A 22,392-nucleotide genomic window follows, 5' to 3' on the forward strand; every position below is an offset into this window, starting at 1 on the left:
CCGGATGGCCTCTTGCCAGCTGTGGACTCTTCCGTTAAGACCAGTCTTTCTGTCTCAAGGTTCTTTTTTCCATCAGGATCTCAAAACCTTAATTTTAAGGTGTGGAGTTTGAATGCTTGATTCTTGGTCAAAGAGGTTTCTCTGACTCTGTGATTGATACTATGTGACTGGCTCGTAAATCTGTATCTAGAGAGATATATTATAGAGTCTGGAAGACTTATATTTCTTCAGGATGGTTTAGATAAAGGTTTGTCCGCAAGTTTCTTGAAAGACAAATCTCTGCTCTTTCTGTTCTTTTTCACAGAAGGATTGCTAATCTTCCTGATATTCATTGTTTTGTACAAGCTTTGGTTCGTATAAAACCTGTCATTAAGTCAATTTCTCCTCCTTGGAGTTTGAATTTGGTTCTGGGGGCTCTTCAAGCTCCTCCTTTTGAACCCATGCATTCTTTGGTCATTATATTACTTTTTTGGAAAGTTTTGTTTCTTTTGGCCATCTCTTCTGCCAGAAGAGTCTCTGAATTATCTACTCTTTTTTTGTGAGTCTCCTTTTCTGATTTTGCATCAGGATAAGGCGGTGCTGCGAACTTCTTTTGAATTTTTTTTTTCCTAAGGTTGTGAATTCTAACAACATTAGTAGAGAAATTGTGGTTCCTTCATTATGTCCTAATCCTATGAATTCTAAGGAGAAATCATTGCATTCTTTGGATGCTGTTAGAGCTTTGTAATATTATGTTGAAGCTATTAAGTCTTTCCGAAAGACTTCTAGTCTATTTGTCATTTTTTCCGGTTCTAGAAAAGATCAGAAAGCTTCTGCCATTTCTTTGGCATCTTGGTTGAAATCTTTATTTCATCATGCCTATGTTGAGTCGGGTAACACTCCGCCTCAAAGGATTACAGCTCATTCTACTAGGTTAGTTTCTACTTCCTGGGCGTTTAAGAATGAAGCTTCGGTTGATCAGATTTGCAAAACAGCAACTTGGTCCTCTTTGCATTCTTTTACTAAATTCTACCATTTTGATGTGTTTTCTTCTTCTGAAGCAGTTTTTGGTAGAAACGTACTTCAGGCAGTGGTTTCAGTTTGAATCTTCTGCTTATGTTTTTTCATTAAAAATTTTATTCTGGGTGTGGATTATTTTCAGCAGGAATTGGCTGTCTTTATTTTATCCCTCCCTCTCTAGTGACTCTTGTGTGGAAAGATCCACATCTTGGGTAATCATTATCCCATACGTCACTAGCTCATGGACTCTTGCTAATTACATGAAAGAAAACATAATTTATGTAAGAACTTACCTGATAAATTCATTTCTTTCATATTAGCAAGAGTCCATGAGGCCCTCCCTTTTTTGTGGTGGTTTTGATTTTTTTGTATAAAGCACAATTATTCCAATTCCTTATTTTATATGCTTTCGCACTTTTTTCTTTTCACCCCACTTCTTGGCTATTCGTTAAACTGAATTGTGGGTGTGGTGAGGGGTGTATTTATAGGCATTTTAAGGTTTGGGAAACTTTGCCCCTCCTGGTAGGAATGTATATCCCATACGTCACTAGCTCATGGACTCTTGCTAATATGAAAGAAATGAATTTATCAGGTAAGTTCTTACATAAATTATGTTTTTTTCCACATGGCTGGCTTGATTTTTGCCTAGAAACAGTTTCCTGAGGCTTTCCACTGTTGTAATATGAGTGGGAGGGGCCTATTTTAGCGCTTTTTTGCGCAGCAAAAATTAGACATTCAGCCTCCCTCTGCATGATACAGGACATCTCTGAAGGGCTCAAAAGGCTTCAAAAGTCGTGTTTGAGGAAGGTAACAGCCACAGTAGAGCAGTGGCAGTTGTTGTGACTGGTTTTAAAAACGTTTTTGTCATTTATTATTCCGTTTTTGGTATTAAGGGGTTAATCATCCATTTGCAAGTGGGTGCAATGCTCTGCTAACTTGTTACATACACTGTAAAAATTTAGTTAGTGTAACTGCCTTTTTTCACTGTTATTTCAAATTTTGTCAATTTGTTTTTCTCAAAGGCGCAGTAACGTTTTTTTATATTGCTTGTTAACTTGGTTTAAAGTGTTTTCCAAGCTTGCTAGTCTCATTGCTAGTCTGTACAAACATGTCTGACACAGAGGAAACTACTTCATTATTTTTAAAACTACTTCATTATGTTTAAAAGCCATGGTGGAGCCCCATAGGAGAATGTGTACTAAATGTATTGATTTCACCTTAAACAGTAAAGATCAGTCTTTATCTATAAAAGAATTGTCACCAGAGGGTTCTGTCGAGGGGGAAGTTATGCCGACTAACTCTCCCCACGTGTCGGACCCTTCGCCTCCCGCTCAAGGGACACACGCTAATATGGCGCCAAGTACATCAGGGACGCCCATAGCGATTACTTTGCAGGACATGGCTGCAATCATGAATAATACCCTGTCAGAGGTATTAGCCAGATTGCCTGAATTAAGAGGCAAGCGCGATAGCTCTGGGGTTAGATGAGATACAGAGCGCGTAGATGCTGTAAGAGCCATGTCTGATACTGCGTCACAATATGCAGAACCTGAGGACGGAGAGCTTCAGTCTGTGGGTGACATCTCTGACTCGGGGAGACCTGATTCAGAGATTTCTAATTTTAAATTTAAGCTTGAGAACCTCCGTGTATTGCTTGGGGAGGTATTAGCTGCTCTGAATGACTGTGACACAATTGCAGTGCCAGAGAAATTGTGTAGACTGGATAAATACTATGCAGTGCCGGTGAGTACTGATGTTTTTCCAATACCTAAAAGGCTTACAGAAATTATTAGTAAGGAGTGGGATAGACCCGGTGTGCCTTTTTCCCCACCTCCTATATTTAGAAAAATGTTTCCAATAGATGCCACTACACGGGACTTATGGCAGACAGTCCCTAAGGTGGAGGGAGAAGTTTCTATTTTAGCAAAGCGTACCACTATCCCGGTTGAGGACAGTTGTGCTTTTTCAGATCCAATGGATAAAAAATTAGAGGGTTACCTTAAGAAAATGTTTATTCAACAAGGTTATATTTTACAGCCCCTTGCATGCATTGCGCCTGTCACTGCTGCGGCGGCGTTCTGGTTTGAGGCCCTGGAAGAGGCCATCCATACAGCTCCATTGACTGAAATCATTGACAAGCTTAGAACACTTAAGCTAGCTAACTCATTTGTTTCTGATGCCATTGTTCATTTGACTAAACTAACGGCTAAGAATTCCGGATTCGCCATCCAGGCGCCTAGGGCGCTATGGCTCAAATCCTGGTCAGCTGATGTGACTTCAAAGTCTAAATTACTCAACATTCCTTTCAAGGGGCAAGAGATGTTCAGGATCCCTGGGCGTTGGAGATCATATCTCAGGGATATCTTCTGGACTTCAAAGCTTCTCCTCCACAAGGGAGATTTCACCTTTCAAGATTATCTGCAAACCAGATAAAGAAAGAGGCATTCCTACACTGCGTGCAAGACCTCCTGGTAATGGGAGTGATCCATCCAGTTCCGCGGACGGAACAAGGACAGGGGTTTTATTCAAATCTGTTTGTGGTTCTTAAAAAAGAGGGAACCTTCAGACCAATTTTGGATCTAAAGATCTTAAACAAATTCCTCAGAGTTCCATCATTCAAGATGGAAACTATTCGAACCATTTTACCAATGATCCAAGAGGGTCAGTACATGACCACAGTGGACTTAAAGGATGCCTACCTGCACATTCTGATTCACAAGAATCATCATCGGTTCCTGAGGTTTGCCTTTCTAGACAGGCATTACTAATTTGTAGCTCTTCCATTCGGGTTGACTACAGCCCCAAGAATTTTTACAAAAGTTCTGGGCTCACTTCTGGCGGTTCTAAGACCGCGAGGCATAGCGGTGGCTCCTTATCTAGACTACATCCTGATACAGGCGTCAAGCTTTCAAATTGCCAAGTCTCATACAGAGATAGTTCTGGCATTTCTGAGGTCGCATGGGTGGAAAGTGAAGGAAGAAAAGAGTTCTCTATCTCCTCTCACAAGGGTTTCCTTCCTAGGGACTCTTAAAGATTCTATAGAAATGAAAATTTACCTGACGGAGTCCAGGTTATCAAAACTTCTAAATGCTTGCCGTGTTCTTCACTCCATTCCGCGCCCCACGGTGGCTCAGTGCATGGAAGTAATCGGCTTAATGGTAGCGGTGATGGACATAGTGCCATTTGCGCACCTGCATCTCAGACCGCTGCAATTATGCATTCTCAGTCAGTGGAATGGGGATTACACAGATTTGTCCCCTCTGCTAAATCTGGATCAGGAAACCAGAGATTCTCTTCTCTGGTGGTTATCTCGGGTCCATCTGTCCAAAGGTATGACCTTTCGCAGACCAGATTGGACAATTGTAACAACAGATGCCAGCCTTCTAGGTTGGGGTGCAGTCTGGAACTCCCTGAAAGCTCAGGGTTCATGGACTCAGGAGGAGAAACTCCTCCCAATAAATATTCTGGAGTTAAGAGCAATATTCAATGCTCTTCTAGCTTGGCCTCAGTTAGAAACCCTGAGGTTCATCAGATTTCAGTCGGACAACATCACGACTGTGGCTTACATCAACCATCAAGGGGGAACCAGGAGTTCCCTAGCGATGTTAGAAGTCTCCAAGATAATTCGCTGGGCAGAGTCTCACTCTTGCCAACTGTCAGCGATCCATATCCCGGGCGTAGAGAACTGGGAGGCGGATTTTCTAAGTCGTCAGACTTTTCATCCGGGGGAGTGTGAACTCCATCCGGAGGTGTTTGCTCAACTGGTCCATCGTTTGGGCAAACCAGAACTGGATCTCATGGCATCTCGCCAGAACGCCAAGCTTCCTTGTTACGGATCCAGAAGCGACGCTGATATGCTCTAGCAGCTCCTTGGTTCTTCAACCTGGCTTATGTGTTTCCACCGTTTCCTCTGCTCCCTCGACTGATTGCCAAAATCAGACAGGAGAGAGCATCAGTGATTCTGATAGCGCCTGCCTGGCCACGCAGGACCTGGTATGCAGATCTGGTTGACATGTCATCCTTTCCACCGTGGACTCTGCCTCTGAGACAAGACCTTCTAATACAAGGTCCTTTCAATCATCCGACTCTAATTTCTCTGAGACTGACTGCATGGAGATTGAACGCTTGATCCTATCAAAGCGTGGCTTCTCCGAGTCAGTAATTGATACCGTAATACAGGCACGAAAGCCTGTCACCAGGAAAATCTACCACAAGATATGGCGTAAATATCTTCATTGGTGTGAATCCAAGAATTACTCATGGAGTAGGGTTAGGATTCCTAGGATATTGTCCTTCCTCCAAGAGGGTTTGGACAAAGGATTATCAGCTAGTTCTTTAAAGGGACAGATTTCAGCTCTGTCTATTCTTTTACGCAAGCGTCTGGCAGAAGTTCCAGACGTCCAGGCGTTTTGTCAGGCTTTAGTTAGAATTAAGCCTGTGCTTAAACCTGTTGCTCCTCCATGGAGCTTAAACTTGGTTCTTAAAGTTCTCCAAGGAGTTCCGTTTGAACCCCTTCATTCTATTGATATCAAAGTTCTATCATGGAAAGTTCTGTTTCTGATGGCTATTTCCTCGGCTCGAAGAGTCTCTGAGTTATCTGCCTTACATTGTGATTCTCCTTATCTGATCTTTCATTCAGATAAAGTAGTTCTGCGTACAAAACCTGGGTTTTTACCCAAGGTGGTTTTTAACAAGAATATCAATCAAGAGATTGTTGTTCCATCATTATGTCCTAATCCTTCTTCGAAGAAGGAACGTCTTTTACATAATCTAGACGTAGTGCGTGCCTTGAAGTTTTAATTACAAGCTACTAAGGATTTTCATCAAACATCTAGCCTGTTTGTTGTTTACTCTGGACAGAGGAGAGGTCAAAAGGCCTCGGCAACCTCTTTCTTTTTGGCTTCGGAGTATAATCCGTTTGGCCTATGAGACTGCTGGACAGCAGCCCCCTGAAAGAATTACAGCACATTCTACTAGAGCTGTGGCTTCCACCTGGGCCTTTAAAAATGAGGCTTCTGTTGAACAGATTTGCAAGGCTGCGACTTGGTCTTCGCTTCATACCTTTTCAAAATTTTACAAATTTGATTCTTTTGCTTCTTCGGAGGCTGTTTTTGGGAGAAAGGTTCTACAGGCAGTGGTTCCTTCCGTTTAAGTTCCTGCCTTGTCCCTCCCATCATCCGTGTACTTTAGCTTTGGTATTGGTATCCCACAAGTAATGGATGATCCGTGGACTGGATACACTTAACAAGAGAAAACATAATTTATGCTTACCTGATAAATTTATTTCTCTTGTAGTGTATCCAGTCCACGGCCCCGCCCTGTCCTTTTAAGGCAGGTCTAAATTTTAAACTACAGTCACCACCGCACCCTATGGTTTCTCCTTTCTCGGCTTGTTTCGGTCGAATGACTGGATATGGCATTGAGGGGAGGAGCTATATAGCAGCTCTGCTGTGGGTGATCCTCTTGCAACTTCCTGTTGGGAAGGAGAATATCCCACAAGTAATGGATGATCCGTGGACTGGATACACTACAAGAGAAATAAATTTATCAGGTAAGCATAAATTATGTTTTTGTGTCTTGATCCTTCTTCAGCAAAGGAACGCTTGATTCACAATCTAGATGTGGTTTGTGCCTTGAAGTTCTATCTTCAGGCTACTAAGGAATTCAGATAATCTTCTTCTTTGTCATCTATACAGGGAAGCGTAAGGGGCAGAAGGCTACTACGACTTCCCTATCTTTCTGTTTGAGGAGTGTCATCCGCTTAGCTTATCCTCTCAGGAGTCTGTCGATCCGCTGTCTCATAACAGCTCATTCCTCTAGAGCAGTGGCTTCCTCCTAGGCTTTTACGAACGAAGCCTCTATGGATCAGATTTGTAAGGCGGCTACCTGGTCCTCTTTACACTTTTTCTAAATTTTACAAGTTTGATGTGTTTGCTTCGGCTGAAGCAGCTTTTGGGAAATAAGTTTAGTAGGGTGTGGTGCCCTCAGAATAGGGTCAGTCTCCCCCCCCCCCCCGTTATTCCCTTGGTGTCCTCTGGAGCTTGGGTATAGTTTTCCAACAGTAAGGAATGAAGTCGTGGATTCTCCTTGCCTTATGGAAGGAAAATATAATTTATTCTTACCAGATAAATTCCTTTCCTTCCTGGCAGGGAGAGTCCACTACCCTGCCCGTAATTTATTTTTGTTGGGCGGCTCCCTTTTTATATTATTCTGGCACCTTTATACCCTGATGTTTCTCCTACTTTTCCTTGTTCCCTTGCCCCGAATGACGGGGATAGGGGAAGTGGGAGGGATATTTAGGCCTTTGGCTGGGGTGTCTTTGCCTCCAACTGGTGGCCAGGTGTTGTATTTCTCAACAGTAAGGAATGAAGTCATGGACTCTCCCTGCCAGGAAGGAAAGGAATTTATCTGATAAGTATAAATTATGTTTTTATACAATACACATTGTCTTCCTAGTACTAATATTGCAGCTACTGGTACTTTCAAAATGCTTCTAATGTATTGCACCTGTGTTCTGCAATGCAAATGCAGCAGACTTAGCTTTATAAAGAAACACTACTGTAAAAACCATATCAAAGTAAAATTTGTGTTTCTAATAAACATACAATATCCTGCTGAAATCATTTGTGAAACAGAACTTGCATTTCCCGGCCTCTTCATACTTCTTGATCTAGTATCTGTACTTAATCAGCAACATTAATAAAGATCTGTGTATATTCTATTTTATATGCAACAATATTCCTCAGTTGTTGTTGTTTAAAGATCTTATCATTTAGATCATTGTTTCTAATGTAGTTCTTATGTTAATCTCACCTAGGTATGGAGCACTAGTACTTGTGAATTTGTTCGTACACTAAATGGGCATAAGCGCGGCATCGCTTGTCTCCAGTACCGGGACCGATTAGTAGTGAGTGGTTCTTCAGATAATACCATAAGGTAACACACTACAGTAATTTTTTAAATACTATTTTAAACACTAGATTTGTGGTAATCTATATTATATATTTATCAATTTGTCCCTTTAGTAAAGTAATTCTTACATATGGTCATATTAAATTAAATTAACAGGTTATGGGATATTGAATGTGGAGCCTGTTTACGAGTTTTAGAGGGGCATGAAGAACTTGTGCGCTGTATACGATTTGACAACAAGAGGATTGTCAGTGGAGCTTATGATGGGTATGTATTTCACATCTAAACATGAATTGTGACTATTCAGATTGTGCAGCTTATAGGATAATACCATAGACATTACTGAAAGATTACTCGGAAAACCATTTATTTCTCCTGCTATTGTTTTATATTTTATTTTCTTTCCATAGCAGATCCTTTAGAACAGTGTTTATCAACCATAAAGGGCCACTGAAGTAAAAATGTAAAGTTTCATGATTTAGATAAAGCATACATTGTAAAAACTAAACTTTCCAATATACTTCCTTTATCAAAATGTGTGCACATTTTTTATATGCACACTTTCTAAGGCTCCAGCTCCTCCTTTGCATGTACAAAAAGTGATATATATATATGTGTGTGTATGTATGTGTATATGTATGTATGTGTATATGTATGTGTATATATACAGAGAGTGCAGAATTATTAGGCAAATGAGTATTTTGACCACATCATCCTCTTTATGCATGTTGTCTTACTCCAAGCTGTATAGGCTCGAAAGCCTACTACCAATTAAGCATATTAGGTGATGTGCATCTCTGTAATGAGAAGGGGTGTGGTCTAATGACATCAACACCCTATATCAGGTGTGCATAATTATTAGGCAACTTCCTTTCCTTTGGCAAAATGGGTCAAAAGAAGGACTTGACAGGCTCAGAAAAGTAAAAAATAGTGAGATATCTTGCAGAGGGATGCAGCACTCTTAAAATTGCAAAGCTTCTGAAGCGTGATCATCTAACAATCAAGCGTTTCATTCAAAATAGTCAACAGGGTCGCAAGAAGCGTGTGGAAAAACCAAGGTGCAAAATAACTGCCCATGAACTGAGAAAAGTCAAGCGTGCAGATGCCAAGATGCCACTTGCCACCAGTTTGGCCATATTTCAGAGCTGCAACATCACTGGAGTGCCCAAAAGCACAAGGTGTGCAATACTCAGAGACATGGTCAAGGTAAGAAAGGCTGAAAGACGACCACCACTGAACAAGACACACAAGCTGAAACGTCAAGACTGGGCCAAGAAATATCTCAAGACTGATTTTTCTAAGGTTTTATGGACTGATGAAATGAGAGTGAGTCTTGATGGGCCAGATGGATGGGCCCGTGGCTGGATTGGTAAAGGGCAGAGAGCTCCAGTCCGACTCAGACGCCAGCAAGGTGGAGGTGGAGTACTGGTTTGGGCTGGTATCATCAAAGATGAGCTTGTGGGGCCTTTTTGGGTTGAGGATGGAGTCAAGCTCAACTCTGTCCTACTGCCAGTTTCTGGAAGACCCCTTCTTCAAGCAGTGGTACAGGAAGAAGTCTGCATCCTTCAAGAAAAACATGATTTTCATGCAGGACAATGCTCCATCACACGCGTCCAAGTACTCCACAGCGTGGCTGGCAAGAAAGGGTATAAAAGAAGAAAATCTAATGACATGGCCTCCTTGTTCACCTGATCTGAACCCCATTGAGAACCTGTGGTCCATCATCAAATGTGAGATTTACAAGGAGGGAAAACAGTACACCTCTCTGAACAGTGTCTGGGAGGCTGTGGTTGCTGCTGCACGCATTGTTGATGGTGAACAGATCAAAACACTGACAGAATCCATGGATGTCAGGCTTTTTTGAGTGTCCTTGCAAAGAAAGGTGGCTATATTGGTCACTGATTTGTTTTTGTTTTGTTTTTGAATGTCAGAAATGTATATTTGTGAATGTTGAGATGTTATATTGGTTTCACTGGTAAAAATAAATAATTGAAATGGGTATATATTTGTTTTTTGTTAAGTTGCCTAATAGGGATGCACCGAAATTTCGGTAACCGAAATTTTCGGCCGAAAATGGGCCTATCCCATTTCGGCCGAAAGAGGGGAAAATCGGCCGAAAATTGCATCCTCTATGTAAAATTAAATTAACCCCTGTGCCCCACGAAATCATCCCCTGGCAGACAGATTTTTATCCCCCAAAGTGTCCTCCCCCGTGCCTCGCCGACCGCTATAAGCCGTTACAAGCTGATCCTAAATTTAGCCCCGTGTGGCTGGGTTATTTCCAGGCCATATTCAATTGAACTACATGCCCCAGAATGCCTCGCGGTTAGAGGGGGTGCGGCACTGTAGGCTGGGCTGTTCACTCACTGTTTAGTGTCTTGAAGCAGAGCAGTGCGGGAGAATTAACTTGCCGTGTCAGGTGACTTTTATGACACTTGCCTGTAGAGCCAGCCATATAGTTACTTGTAACGGATCCTCCGGTCAGTGAGTGTGTGAAAGGCTAATACGTATATTTACCCTGAAAAAGCAGCTCATTGAGTCCTGCAGGATTAGACAGGGAGCCAGATAAGGGTAAATATATGTATGAGCCTTTCACACATTCACTGACCAGAGGATCCGTTACAAGTAACTATATGGCTCTGCAGGCAAGTGTCATAAATTTCACCTGACACGGCAAGATTAGGAGACTTCTGTTTAAACGGAGCGGGCTGCAGCGTGGTGTAATTACAAGCAGCTGTGTCACCTCCTCCTCCTGAGAACTGCACAACGAGCCAGATAAGAGTGAATATAAACATGTAGGAGCCCTTTGCACACTGATAGAACTGTAAGTGTTTGGGCTACAATTCACAAGCAGTACACTTGTAATGCGATCTCCTGCATTCCTCTGTGTGCCTCAGTACCATTTCTTAATGCTTAACCCCATGTTGCCTGCTGTGTGTACCTCAATGCAGATAAATAATAATTTAGGATTGTGTCAAATGTTCAAAAGTATGTATGTATGTGTAATATATATATATATATATATATATATATATATATATATATATATATATATGTCTTATATTAATAATAACATTATAGATTTTTTTTTTAAAATAATTTGGTGAAAAAAGTCATTTTCGGCCAAGGGCATCCTGCATTTTCGGTTTCGGTCTAGAATTTTCATTTCGGTGCATCCCTATTGCCTAATAATTATGCACAGTAATAGTCACCTGCACACACAGATATCCCCCTAAAATAGCTATAACTAAAAACAAACTAAAAGCTACTTGCAAAACTATTCAGCTTTGATATTAATGAGTTTTCTTTCATGTAATTAGCAAGTCCATGAGCTAGTGACGTTCGGGATATACATTCCTACCAGGAAGGGCAAAGTTTCCCAAACCTCAAAATGCCTATAAATACACCCCTCACCACACCCACAAATAAGTTTTACAAACTTTGCCTCCTATGGAGGTGGTGAATTAAGTTTGTGCTAGATTCTACGTTGATATGCGCTCCCCAGCAGGTTGGAGCCCGGTTTTCCTCTCAGCGTGCAGTGAATGTCAGAGGGATGTGAGGAGAGTATTGCCTATTTGAATGCAATGATCTCCTTCTACGGGGTCTATTTCATAGGTTCTCTGTTATCGGTCGTAGAGATTCATCTCTTACCTCCCTTTTCAGATCGACGATATACTCTTATATATATATATATATATATACCATTACCTCTACTGATTTTCGTTTCAGTACTGGTTTGGCTTTCTACAACATGTAGACGAGTGTCCTGGGGTAAGTAAGTCTTATTTTCTGTGACACTCTAAGCTATGGTTGGGCGCTTTTTTATAAAGTTCTAAATATATGTATTCAAACATTTATTTGCCTTGACTCAGGATGTTCAACATTCCTTATTTTCAGACAGTCAGTTTCATATTTGGGATAATGCATTTGAATCAATCATTTTTTCTTACCTTAAAAAATTTGACTTTTTCCCTGTGGGCTGTTCGGCTCGCGGGGGCTGAAAATGCTTCATTTTATTGCGTCATTCTTGGCGCAGACTTTTTTGGCGCAAAAAATCTTTTCTGTTTCCGGCGTCATACGTGTCGCCGGAAGTTGTGTCATTTTTTGACGTTCTTTTGTGCCAAAAATGTCGGTGTTCCGGATGTGGCGTCCTTTTTGGCGCCAAAAGCATTTAGGCACCAAATAATGTGGGCGTCTTATTTGGCGCTAAAAAAATATGGGCGTCGCTTTTGTCTCCACATTATTTAAGTCTCATTTTTCATTGCTTCTGGTTGCTAGAAGCTTGTTCTTTGGCATTTTTTCCCATTCCTGAAACTGTCATTTAAGGAATTTGATCAATTTTGCTTTATATGTTGTTTTTTCTCTTACATATTGCAAGATGTCTCATGTTGCATCTGAGTCAGAAGATACTTCAGGAAAATCGCTGCCTGGTGCTGGAACTACCAAAGCTAAGTGTATCTGCTGTAAACTTTTGGTAGCTGTTCCTCCAGCTGTTTTGTATTAAATGTCATGACAAACTTGTTAATGCAGAAAATATTTCCTTTAGTAAAATACCATTACCTGTTGCAGTTCCATCAACATCTAATGTTCAGAGTGTTCCTGATAACATAAGAGATTTTGTTTCTGAATCCATTAAGAAGGCTATGTCTGTTATTCCTCCTTCTAGTAAACATAAAAGTCTTTTAAAACTTCTCTTTATCCAGATGAATTTTTAAATGAACATCATTCTGATTCTAATGATTCTTCTGGTTCAGAGGATTCTGTTTCAGAGGTTGATGCTGATAAATCTTCATTTCTTCTGTTAAGTGTGATCAGTCCACGGGTCATCATTACTTCTGGGATATTACTCCTCCCCAACAGGAAGTGCAAGAGGATTCACCCAGCAGAGCTGCATATAGCTCCTCCCCTCTACGTCACTCCCTGTCATTCTCTTGCACCCAACGACTAGATAGGATGTGTGAGAGGACTATGGTGATTTTATTTAGTTTTATTTCTTCAATCAAAAGTTTGTTATTTTTTAATAGCACCGGAGTGTGTTATTCCTTCTCTGGTAGAATTTGAAGAAGAATCTACCAGAGTTTTTTTACTATGATTTTAGTCGGAGTAGTTAAGATCATATTGCTGTTTCTCGGCCATCTGAGGAGAGGTAAACTTCAGATCAGGGGACAGCGGGCAGTTTAATCTGCAAAGAGGTATGTAGCAGTTTTTATTTTCTGACAATGGAATTGATGAGAAAATCCTGCCATACCGACATAATATCATGTATGTATTTTTTACATTTGAGTATTCTGGGGAATGGTACTTCACTAGAATTACACTGTGTATATAATCTCTAGCCTATTTGGTTTTTTACTAATTTATGTTAAACGTTTTTGCTGGAATGTAAAATCGTTTTCATTTTCTGAGGTACTGGGTGAATAAAATGTTTGGGCACTTTTTTTCCACTTGGCAGTTGCTTTATCTAATTATGACAGTTTACTGATCTCTCTCACTGTTGTGTGTGAGGGGGAGGGACCTTTTTTGGCGCTTTTGCTACGCATCAAAATTTCAGTCAGAAGCTCATTGTTTTTTCCTGCATGTTCCGGTTTATCTCTACAGAACTCAGGGGTCTTCAAAGCTTGTTTGAGGGAAGTAATCTAACAGAGCTGTGAGATTGTAGTTGACTGTGATAAAGAAACGTTTATTCTTTAACTTTTTTATGCCATCAGGGTTAGTTATTCTTTGCTAATGGGAACTAGCCTTTGCTAAAATTGTGTTTTGTTTTGCAAAGTTTATTGATTTCAACTGTTATATATCTTCTGTGCTTCTTAGGCACAGTACGCTTTTTCATTGTATTTTATTTGAATAATATTTCCAAGTTGCTAGTGTGTTAAACATGTCTGATTCAGAGGATGAGACCTGTACTATTTGTAATAACGCCAAAGTGGAGCCCAATAGAAATTTATGTACTAACTGTATTGATGCTACTTTAAATAAAAGTCAATCTATACAAATTGAACAAATTTCACCAAACAACGAGGGGAGAGTTATGCCGACTAACTCGCCTCACGTGACAGTACCTGCATCTCCCGCCCGGGAGGTGCGCGATATGGTGGCGCCCAGTACATCTGGGCGGCCATTACAAATAACATTACAAGATATGGCTACTGTTATGACGGAAGTTTTGGCTAAATTACCAGAACTAAGAGGCAAGCGTGATCACTCTGGGGTGAGAACAGAGTGCGCTGATAATGCTAGGGCCATGTCAGATACTGCGTCACAACTTGCAGAGCATGAGGACGGAGAGCTTCATTCTGCGGCTGACGGTTCTGATCCAAACAGATTGGATTCAGATATTTCAAATTTTAAATTTAAGCTGGAAAACCTCCGTGTATTACTAGGGGAGGTGTTAGCGGCTCTGAATGATTGTAACACAGTTGCAATACCAGAGAAAATGTGTAGGTTGGATAAATATTTTGCTGTACCAACAAGTACTGACGTTTTTCCTATACCTAAGAGACTAACTGAAATTATTACTAAGGAGTGGGATAGACCCGGTGTGCCGTTCTCACCCCCTCCGATATTTAGAAAGATGTTTCCAATAGACACCGCCACACGGGACTTATGGCAAACGGTCCCTAAGGTGGAGGGAGCAGTTTCTACTTTAGCTAAGCGTACCACTATCCCGGTAGAGGATAGCTGTGCCTTTTCAGACCCAATGGATAAAAAGTTAGAGGGTTACCTTAAGAAAATGTTTGTTCAACAAGGTTTTATATTGCAACCCCTTGCATGCATTGCGCCGGTCTCGGCTGCAGCGGCATTCTGGATTGAGTCTCTGGAAGAGAACCTTAGTTCAGCTACGCTGGACGACATTTCGGACAGGCTTAGAATACTTAAGCTAGCTAATTCATTCATTTCGGAAGCCGTAGTACATTTAACTAAACTTATGGCTAAGAATTCCGGATTTGCCATTCAGGCGCGCAGGGCACTGTGGCTAAAATCCTGGTCAGCTGATGTAACTTCTAAGTCCAAATTACTTAATATACCTTTCAAAGGGCAGACCTTATTTGGGCCCGGTTTGAAAGAAATTATCGCTGACATTACAGGAGGTAAGGGCCACGCCCTGCCCCAAGACAAAGCCAGACCTAAGGCTAGACAGTCTAATTTTCGTTCCTTTCGGAATTTCAAAGCAGGAGCAGCATAAACTTCCACTGCTCCAAAACAAGAGGGATCTGGTGCTCGCTTCAGACAAGGCTGGAGACCTAACCAGTCCTGGAACAAGGGCAAGCAGGCCAGGAAACCTGCTGCTGCCACTAAAACAGCATGAATTGAGGGCCCCTGATCCGGGATCGGATCTAGTGGGGGGCAGACTTTCTCTCTTCGCCCAGGCTTGGGCAAGAGATGTCCAGGATCCCTGGGCGCTAGAGATAATATCTCAGGGATACCTTCTGGACTTCAAATACTCTCCTCCAAAAGAGAGATTTCATCTGTCAAGGTTGTCAACAAACCAGACAAAGAAAGAAGCGTTTCTACGCTGCGTACAAGAACTGTTGTTAATGGGAGTAATCCATCCAGTTCCACGATCGGAACAGGGACAAGGGTTTTACTCAAATCTGTTTGTGGTTACCAAAAAAGAGGGAACTTTCAGACCAATCCTGGATTTAAAGATCCTAAACAAATTCCTAAGAGTTCCATCGTTCAAGATGGAGACTATTCGGACAATTTTACCCATGATCCAAAAGGGTCAGTACATGACCACAGTGGATTTAAAGGATGCTTACCTTCACATACCGATCCACAAAGATCATTACCGGTATCTAAGGTTTGCCTTTCTAGACAGGCATTACCAGTTTGTAGCTCTTCCATTCGGATTGGCTACAGCTCCAAGAATCTTCACAAAGGTTCTAGGTGCTCTTCTGGCGGTACTAAGACCGCGGGGAATTTCGGTAGCTCCGTACCTAGACGACATTCTGATACAAGCTTCAAGCTTTCAAACTGCCAAGTCTCATACAGAGTTAGTACTGGCTTTTCTAAGGTCACATGGATGGAAGGTGAACGAAAAGAAAAGTTCACTCGTTCCATTCACAAGAGTTCCCTTCCTGGGGACTCTTATAGATTCTGTAGAAATGAAGATTTACCTGACAGAGGACAGGTTAACAAGACTTCAAAGTGCTTGCCGCACCCTTCATTCCATTCAACACCCGTCAGTAGCTCAATGCATGGAGGTAATCGGCTTAATGGTAGCGGCAATGGACATAGTACCATTTGCTCGCTTACACCTCAGACCACTGCAACTATGCATGCTAAGTCAGTGGAATGGGGATTACTCAGACTTGTCCCCTTCTCTGAATCTGGATCAAGAGACCAGAAATTCTCTTCTATGGTGGCTTTCTCGGCCACATCTGTCCAGGGGGATGCCATTCAGCAGACCAGACTGGACAATTGTAACAACAGACGCCAGCCTTCTAGGTTGGGGCGCCGTCTGGAATTCTCTGAAGGCTCAGGGACAATGGAGTCAGGAGGAGAGTCTCCTGCCAATAAACATTCTGGAATTGAGAGCAGTTCTCAATGCCCTCCTGGCTTGGCCCCAGTTGACAACTCGGAGGTTCATCAGGTTTCAGTCGGACAACATCACGACTGTAGCTTACATCAACCATCAGGGAGGGACAAGAAGCTCCCTAGCAATGATGGAAGTATCAAAGATAATTCGCTGGGCAGAGTCTCACTCTTGCCACCTGTCAGCAATCCACATCCCGGGAGTGGAGAACTGGGAGGCGGATTTCTTAAGTCGTCAGACTTTTCATCCGGGGGAGTGGGAACTTCATCCGGAGGTCTTTGCCCAAATACTTCGACGTTGGGGCAAACCAGAGATAGATCTCATGGCGTCTCGACAGAACGCCAAGCTTCCTCGTTACGGGTCCAGATCCAGGGATCCAGGAGCAGTCCTAATAGATGCCCTGACAGCACCTTGGGACTTCAGGATGGCTTATGTGTTTCCACCCTTCCCGATGCTTCCTCGATTGATTGCCAGAATCAAACAGGAGAGAGCATCAGTGATTCTAATAGCGCCTGCGTGGCCACGCAGGACTTGGTATGCAGACCTGGTGGACATGTCATCCTGTCCACCTTGGTCTCTACCTCTGAAACAGGACCTCCTGATACAGGGCCCTTTCAAACATCAAAATCTAACTTCTCTGAAGCTGACTGCTTGGAAATTGAACGTTTGATTTTATCAAGACGTGGGTTTTCTGAGTCAGTTATTGACACCTTAATACAGGCTAGGAAGCCTGTTACCAGAAAGATTTACCATAAGATATGGCGTAAATACCTATATTGGTGTGAATCCAAAGGTTACTCTTGGAGTAAGGTTAGGATTCCTAGGATATTGTCCTTTCTACAAGAAGGTTTAGAAAAGGGTTTATCCGCTAGTTCATTAAAGGGACAGATCTCAGCTCTGTCCATTCTGTTACACAAACGTCTGTCAGAAGTGCCAGACGTTCAGGCTTTTTGTCAGGCTTTGGCCAGGATTAAGCCTGTGTTTAAAACTGTTGCTCCGCCATGGAGTTTAAACCTTGTTCTTAACGTTTTACAGGGTGTTCCGTTTGAACCCCTCCATTCCATTGATATAAAGTTGTTATCTTGGAAAGTTCTATTTTTAATGGCTATTTCCTCTGCTCGAAGAGTCTCTGAGTTATCAGCCTTACATTGTGATTCTCCTTATTTGATTTTTCATTCGGATAAGGTAGTTCTGCGCACTAAACCTGGGTTCTTACCTAAGGTAGTCACTAACAGGAATATCAATCAAGAGATTGTTGTTCCTTCTTTGTGTCCAAATCCTTCTTCGAAGAAGGAACGTCTTCTGCACAATCTGGATGTAGTTCGTGCCCTAAAGTTTTACTTACAGGCAACTAAGGAATTTCGACAAACGTCTTCCCTGTTTGTCGTTTACTCTGGTCAGAGGAGAGGTCAAAAAGCTTCTGCTACCTCTCTTTCTTTTTGGCTTCGTAGCATAATTCGTTTAGCCTATGAGACTGCTGGACAGCAGCCTCCTGAAAGAATTACAGCTCATTCTACTAGAGCTGTGGCTTCCACTTGGGCCTTTAAGAATGAGGCCTCTGTTGAACAGATTTGCAAGGCTGCAACTTGGTCTTCGCTTCATACTTTTTCCAAATTTTACAAATTTGACACTTTTGCTTCCTCGGAGGCTATTTTTGGGAGAAAGGTTCTTCAGGCAGTGGTTCCTTCTGTATAAAGAGCCTGCCTATCCCTCCCGTCATCCGTGTACTTTTGCTTTGGTATTGGTATCCCAGAAGTAATGATGACCCGTGGACTGATCACACTTAACAGAAGAAAACATAATTTATGCTTACCTGATAAATTCCTTTCTTCTGTAGTGTGATCAGTCCACGGCCCGCCCTGTTTTTTAAGGCAGGTAAATATTTTTTAAATTATACTCCAGTCACCACTACACCCTTGGTTTTTCCTTTCTCGTTGGTCCTTGGTCGAATGACTGGGAGTGACGTAGAGGGGAGGAGCTATATGCAGCTCTGCTGGGTGAATCCTCTTGCACTTCCTGTTGGGGAGGAGTAATATCCCAGAAGTAATGATGACCCGTGGACTGATCACACTACAGAAGAAAGGAATTTATCAGGTAAGCATAAATTATGTTATTTATTTAAAATGGAATTTATTCGTTCTTTACTTAAAGAAGTCCTAATTGCATTAGAAATTGAGGATTCTGGTCCTCTTGATACTAAATCTAAACGTTTAGACAAGGTCTTTAAATCTCCTGTAGTTATTCCAGAAGTTTTTCCTGTTCCTGGTGCTATTTCTGAAGTAATTTCCAGGGAATGGAATAATTTGGGTAATTCATTTACTCCTTCTAAACGTTTTAAGCAATTATATCTTGTGCCGTCTGACAGATTAGAGTTTTGGGACAAAATCCCTAAAGTTGATGGGGCTATCTCTACCCTTGCTAAACGTACTACTATTCCTACGGCAGATGGTACTTCCTTTAAGGATCCTTTAGATAGGAAAATTGAATCCTTTCTAAGAAAAGCTTATTTGTGTTCAGGTAATCTTCTTAGACCTGCTATATCTTTGGCGGATGTTGCTGCAGCTTCAACTTTCTGGTTGGAAACTTTAGCGCAACAAGTAACAGATCATGATTCTCATAACATTATTATTCTTCTTCAACATGCTAATAATTTTATCTGTGATGCCATTTTTGATATTATCAGTGTTGATGTCAGGTTTATGTCTCTAGCTATTTTAGCTAGAAGAGCTTTATGGCTTAAAACTTGGAATGCTGATATGTCTTCTAAATCGACTCTACTTTCCCTTTCTTTCCAGGGTAATAAATTATTTGGTTCTCAGTTGGATTCTATTATCTCAACTGTTACTGGTGGGAAAGGAACTTTTTTACCACAGGATAAAAAATCTAAGGGTAAAAACAGGGCTAATCGTTTTCGTTCCTTTCGTTTCAACAAAGAACAAAAGCCTGATCCTTCATCCTCAGGAGCAGTTTCAGTTTGGAAACCATCTCCAGTCTGGAATAAATCCAAGCCTTCTAGAAAAGCAAAGCCAGCTTCTAAGTCCACATGAAGGTGCGGCCCTCATTCCAGCTCAGCTGGTAGGGGGCAGATTACGTTTTTTCAAAGAAATTTGGATCAATTCTGTTCACAATCTTTGGATTCAGAACATTATTTCAGAAGGGTACAGAATTGGTTTCAAGATAAGACCTCCTGCAAAGAGATTTTTTCTTTCCCGTGTCCCAGTAAACCCAGTGAAAGCTCAAGCATTTCTGAAATGTGTTTCAGATCTAGAGTTGGCTGGAGTAATTATGCCAGTTCCAGTTCTGGAACAGGGGCTGGGGTTTTATTCGAATCTCTTCATTGTACCAAAGAAGGAGAATTCCTTCAGACCAGTTCTGGATCTAAAAATATTGAATCGTTATGTAAGGATACCAACGTTCAAAATGGTAACTGTAAGGACTATCCTGCCTTTTGTTCAGCAAGGGCATTATATGTCTACAATAGATTTACAGGATGCATATCTGCATATTCCGATTCATCCAGCTCACTATCAGTTTCTGAGCTTCTCTTTCCTGGACAAGCATTACCAGTTTGTGGCTCTGCCGTTTGGCCTAGCAACAGCTCCAAGAATTTTTACAAAGGTTCTCGGTGCCCTTCTGTCTGTAATCAGAGAACAGGGTATTGTGGTATTTCCTTATTTGGACGATATCTTGGTACTTGCTCAGTCTTCACATTTAGCAGAATTTCATACAAATCGACTTTTGTTGTTTCTTCAAGATCATGGTTGGAGGATCAATTCACTAAAAAGTTCATTGATTCCTCAGACAAGGGTAACCTTTTTGGGTTTCCAGATAGATTCAGTGTCCATGACTCTGTCTTTGACAGACAAGAGACGATATCTTTAAAACCGATTGTACGACACTCTCTGACGTGGTGGACAGATCACCATCGTTTAGTTCAGGGGGCTTCTTTTGTTCTTCCGACCTGGACTGTAATTTCAACAGATGCAAGTCTTACAGGTTGGGGAACTGTGTGGGGGTCTCTGACGGCACAAGGGGTTTGGGAATCTCAGGAGGTGAGATTACCGATCAATATTTTGGAACTCCGTGCAATTTTCAGAGCTCTTCAGTCTTGGCCTCTTCTGAAGAGAGAATCGTTCATTTGTTTTCAGACAGACAATGTCACAACTGTGGCATACATCAATCATCAAGGAGGGACTCACAGTCCTCTGGCTATGAAAGAAGTATCTCGAATTCTGGTTTGGGCGGAATCCAGCTCCTGTCTAATCTCTGCGGTTCATATTCCAGGTATAGACAATTGGGAAGCGGATTATCTCAGTCGCCAAACGTTGCATCCGGGCGAATGGTCTCTTCACCCAGAGGTATTTCTTCAGATTGTTCAAATGTGGGAACTTCCAGAAATAGATCTGATGGCTTCTCATCTAAACAAGAAACTTCCCAGGTATCTGTCCAGATCCCGGGATCCTCAGGCGGAGGCAGTGGATGCATTATCACTTCCTTGGAAGTATCATCCTGCCTATATCTTTCTGCCTCTAGTTCTTCTTCCAAGAGTAATCTCCAAGATTCTGAAGGAATGCTCGTTTGTTCTGCTGGTAGCTCCAGCATGGCCTCACAGGTTTTGGTATGCGGATCTTGTCCGGATGGCCTCTTGCCAACCGTGGACTCTTCCGTTAAGACCAGACCTTCTGTCGCAAGGTCCTTTTTTCCATCAGGATCTCAAATCCTTAAAGGGACAGTCAACACCAGAATTTTTGTTGTTTAAAAAGATAGATAATCCCTTTATTACCCATTCCCCAGTTTTGCATAACCAACACAGTTATATTAATACACTTTTTACTGCTGTGACTATCTTGTATCTAAGCATCTCCTGACCGCCCCTAATCACATGACTTTTAGTTATTATCTATTGACTTGCATTTTAGCCAATTAGTGCAGTGTCTGCCACAACCCACGGGCGTGCTCACAATGTTATCTATATGGTTTACCTGAACTACTCTCCCCTGTTGTGAAAAGCAAATACAAAAGCATGTGATTAGAGGCGGCCTTCAAGGGCTTAGAAATTATTATATGTGCCTTCCTAGGTTTGCTCTCAACTAGAATACCAAGAGAACAAAGCAAAATTGTTGATAAAAGTAAATTGGAAAGTTGTTTAAAATTACATGCCCTATTTGAAAAATAAAAGTTTTTTTTTGGCCTTGACTGTCCCTTTAACTTTAAAGGTATGGAGATTGAACGCTTGATTCTTGGTCAAAGAGGTTTCTCTGACTCTGTGATTAATACTATGTTACAGGCTCGTAAATCTGTATCTAGAGAGATATATTATAGATTCTGGAAGACTTATATTTCTTGGTGTCTTTCTCATCATTTTTCCTGGCATTCTTTTAGAATTCCGAGAATTTTACAGTTTCTTCAGGATGGTTTAGATAAAAGTTTGTCCGCAAGTTCCTTGAAAGGTCAAATCTCTGCTCTTTCTGTTCTTTTTCACAGAAAGATTGCTAATCTTCCTGATATTCATTGTTTTGTACAAGCCTTGGTTCGTATAAAACCTGTCATTAAGTCAATTTCTCCTCCTTGGAGTTTGAATTTGGTTCTGGGGGCTCTTCAAGCTCCTCCGTTTGAACCTATGCATTCATTGGACATTAAATTACTTTCTTGGAAAGTTTTGTTCCTTTTGGCCATCTCTTCTGCCAGAAGAGTCTCTGAATTGTCTGCTCTTTCTTGTGAGTCTCCTTTTCTGATTTTTCATCAGGATAAGGCGGTGTTGCGAACTTTTAAATTTTTACCTAAGGTTGTGAATTCCAACAACATTAGTAGAGAAATTGTGGTTCCTTCATTATGCCCTAATCCTAAGAATTCTAAGGAGAAATCATTGCATTCTTTGGATGTTGTTAGAGCTTTGAAATATTATGTTGAAGCTACTAAGACTTTCCGAAAGACTTCTAGTCTAT

The 22,392-nt window shown here is 41.5% G+C and overlaps 1 protein-coding gene across 3 annotated transcripts in view; it reads left to right on the top strand.

Annotated features, from left to right (window-relative positions):
• Nucleotides 1-22,392, top strand: part of FBXW11 (F-box and WD repeat domain containing 11) — a 240,270-nt gene that overhangs the window by 186,925 nt on the left and 30,953 nt on the right. For all 3 annotated transcript variants that reach the window (XM_053718555.1, XM_053718556.1, XM_053718557.1), the window contains 2 exons: nt 7,817-7,935; nt 8,068-8,178. In XM_053718555.1, the coding sequence (XP_053574530.1) occupies nt 7,817-7,935; nt 8,068-8,178 (230 nt within the window). The remainder of the gene's footprint in view (nt 1-7,816; nt 7,936-8,067; nt 8,179-22,392) is intronic.

Source organism: Bombina bombina, chromosome 6, assembly GCF_027579735.1.
Source record: "Bombina bombina isolate aBomBom1 chromosome 6, aBomBom1.pri, whole genome shotgun sequence".
Taxonomy (NCBI): Eukaryota; Metazoa; Chordata; class Amphibia; order Anura; family Bombinatoridae; genus Bombina; species Bombina bombina.